Source organism: Vigna angularis, chromosome 7 (genome assembly GCF_016808095.1).
Source record: "Vigna angularis cultivar LongXiaoDou No.4 chromosome 7, ASM1680809v1, whole genome shotgun sequence".
Lineage (NCBI taxonomy): Eukaryota > Viridiplantae > Streptophyta > Magnoliopsida > Fabales > Fabaceae > Vigna > Vigna angularis.
Genome location: NC_068976.1, coordinates 35,247,625 through 35,250,527, shown reverse-complemented (window position 1 = coordinate 35,250,527; position 2,903 = coordinate 35,247,625). Strand labels below are relative to the sequence as shown.

At 36.7% G+C, this 2,903-nt stretch overlaps 1 protein-coding gene across 1 annotated transcript; it reads right to left on the bottom strand.

Annotated features, from left to right (window-relative positions):
* Nucleotides 1-1,008: 1,008 nt before the first annotated feature.
* Nucleotides 1,009-1,831, bottom strand: LOC128197904 (uncharacterized). The gene is made up of 4 exons (XM_052880754.1): nt 1,553-1,831; nt 1,352-1,471; nt 1,216-1,270; nt 1,009-1,133 (listed from the first exon to the last, which is right to left on the bottom strand). Exons 1-4 carry the CDS (start codon nt 1,715-1,717, stop codon nt 1,009-1,011), a joined length of 465 nt encoding a protein of 154 aa, XP_052736714.1. The 5' UTR covers nt 1,718-1,831.
* Nucleotides 1,832-2,903: the final 1,072 nt, after the last annotated feature.

Genomic DNA, 2,903 nt, shown 5'->3' with positions numbered 1-2,903 from the left:
TTTTTTTTTGGATTTGATTCGGTTTAGCTCATTCAACCAAACCTGAAATACAGAAACCAGTTTTCCAATTCATATATATTCACAAAATTAATTAATTTAAACCATGCTATCATGAATTCATCAATTCCAATTAAATAGTAAAACTAAAAGACGCTAATGTCATCATCAAAACTTTAAAGAACCCAGTTTTCCATTCATCTATTCACAATAATCTATTAACAGTTTAAAAGCTACACAAGTAAGCAAATGCTACTATCATGAAAGGAAAAACCTGAAGCTATAGCTATTTTAAATGTTTATTCAAATATCGTGCCCAATCCTCTCTTATCGTCGTTATTACTGAAGTGGACAATGAAGAGGTAGTGTTGAACCGCTGCATAATCAAGGAAACTTTACTATTATATTCATTTTAATGTAAAAAGTTTATTGATATTTGTAAGATTTTCAAATGTAAATTTTTACCTTAGTCCATTCTCCTCTGATTTATGCTCGGATGATTGCCTTCATCCATGACATGATGTAGTAGTCACATGCCCAGGAATCATTCTGCTTATTACACTAAACATGTGAAAGAACTTAGTCAAATGTAATGGTTTAAATTTGACTACGAAAATTAAAGGTTAAAGATCAACGAATTCCAACCTTAGGATATATAATTTCAAGTTGTTGTCATTTGGTCCTAGTCATAACTCTAAACAAATTTGAAACATTTGAAACATTAGAAACATAAGTTAATATGTTAATATCATAATGAATTGATAAGAATGAATGTAATACTTACGTTTGTATCAAGGACTTCAACTCCGCTTTAATCTTCCTATGAAGAGAACAAAACCATACAACTTGTGCTTTTTTTGGAATGATCACCATGAGTTGCCAATGGTCCCTGTCATGTACCAACAACTAGTGAGTTAGTTTATTGATTAAAATTTGATAAAAGTTGACAATATTGGGAAACAAATAACGCATCAATGTATGGTGTGATATATATCTCTCTATTAGACTCAGTCATCCATGTTTAAATATATGATTTTCTGAAATGTAATGTGTTTCCAGATGGTTGAATGGTCTGAGGTTCAAGAAAGCCATAAACTGGCGCTCGACCTGATTCAACTGCGATGGTGTCCATGTACCTGTAAGAATAAAGTTAAGTATATTTATTAAAATGTAATAATACTAATATACAAATTGGAAAATAACAAATAAAAAACTTACATGCACCATAGTTGTATGCAATGAAATGTTGAGCATTTTTTTCTCCACCAATGATCTCATAAGCATCATCGAAATTAATATACAATGGAACATGGCACTCGATGCCAAATGTTCTAAACTCCTACAACATCTCTACCGGTCCTTTTCTCAACTTATTTAATTTGGAGGTCAATATGGATATAACATCATGGTCTTCTGCTTCCTCACGAGTCTCGTTCACAGGTTGAGCACTTGGTTGTTTCTCAGGACGGTAAACCTGCAACTCACATTTACAAAAGTTAGGAATCGTTTAATTATAACTTGAAGATTTAAGATAATAAAAAGAAGAATATAATACCGTTGGTGGGCCAAAATATGGCATGATCATAGCCTTAGGCCAAGCAATAAATGTGCCTAAGGCCTCCCCCACGAATTGGATTTCAGATGTAGGCAATGGCACTCGAGCTTGGGGGTCTCTTGGATCATTAATCATTACCCGCGCGTGAGTGGGCAAGAGCACCATGAATGGTCTGGCCTCCTGCAATCTGTCGTCCCACGGCAACTACGCGCGGAGGATCCTCATCAACCAAAAACTCATACTAAATATTGTTATCAGTACGATCTGCAGTAGAGCATGAGCCTTTAGTGCTCACACGAGGTGCAGTAGGATCATCTGTAGGGGCGTCTTCCTGTTGTGATTGTTGTTGTTGCTCTTATTGTTGCTCTTGTTGTTGTTGTTGTTGTTGTTGTTGTTGGGTGATCATCGCAAGTTTTTCTTCGAGCATTCTGAAGCGTTCACCCATGCTTTCCTCTAATTCGACTTGCACCTGTTGCCTGATGCTACTAACCATTTTTTGAGTCGCGGCTTTTGTGCTTCTTGGTTTAGGGCCAAAGTAGTCCCTCAATCTAATAGCTCCTCCAACACAACGCACATGACCTGGACGGTCTAGCCGACCTGTGGCTGCTACTAGGAGGTCCTCCCTACCTTGTGCCACAAATGTGCCTTGACTCTGTTGGTCAACCAAGTCATCCTGCATATCATAATGAAGCTAGACACATTAAAAAGTTTGTTACATAATTTTTTATGAACTATGGTAATCAGTTAAAAGTTTCCACTTACAATTCTCTGGGATATCTCCTGAGCAGACTGGGATGTAAACTGGCCATTGGACTTTGTCCGTGCAGCCTTCCACAATTCATGCATGGCTAGTAGAGGTGCTAGATCAGGTGACTCAAGACCTAACTCCTTAGCGTGACAGTACGTGTGGTGTATCATTAAGCTTCTGCCTCTGCTGAGCGGCTATCCTTTTCACCTATGAAAAAATGAAAATCATTAAGCATAAATCACAAATTAACATCTTGTGTGACTAGAGCAAAATATTAAAAAACATACCTGCCACTCAGGAGTAAGTCTAGATTCTTTAAACTACACCCACTCCTCCTCAGTTATTTTATATTTTGTACAAGGAGTGTCGTTCTGTTTAGAGTCAAAGACGTATTCACGTGTCATTCTCGTCTTGAAGTCCCTCCACCGGACTGCAATGTGGGATAAAATCTTCTTCCTTATCCTCTCATCATTAGGGATATTCCAATTTTCTTGTTAAAAACAAAATTAATGTTAAAGCATGATCAACAAAAATAAGTCAATGATGGAAGTAAAACATCTTAAACATACCAAAATATCCTGCCATAGTAGATTTTTGTCAACC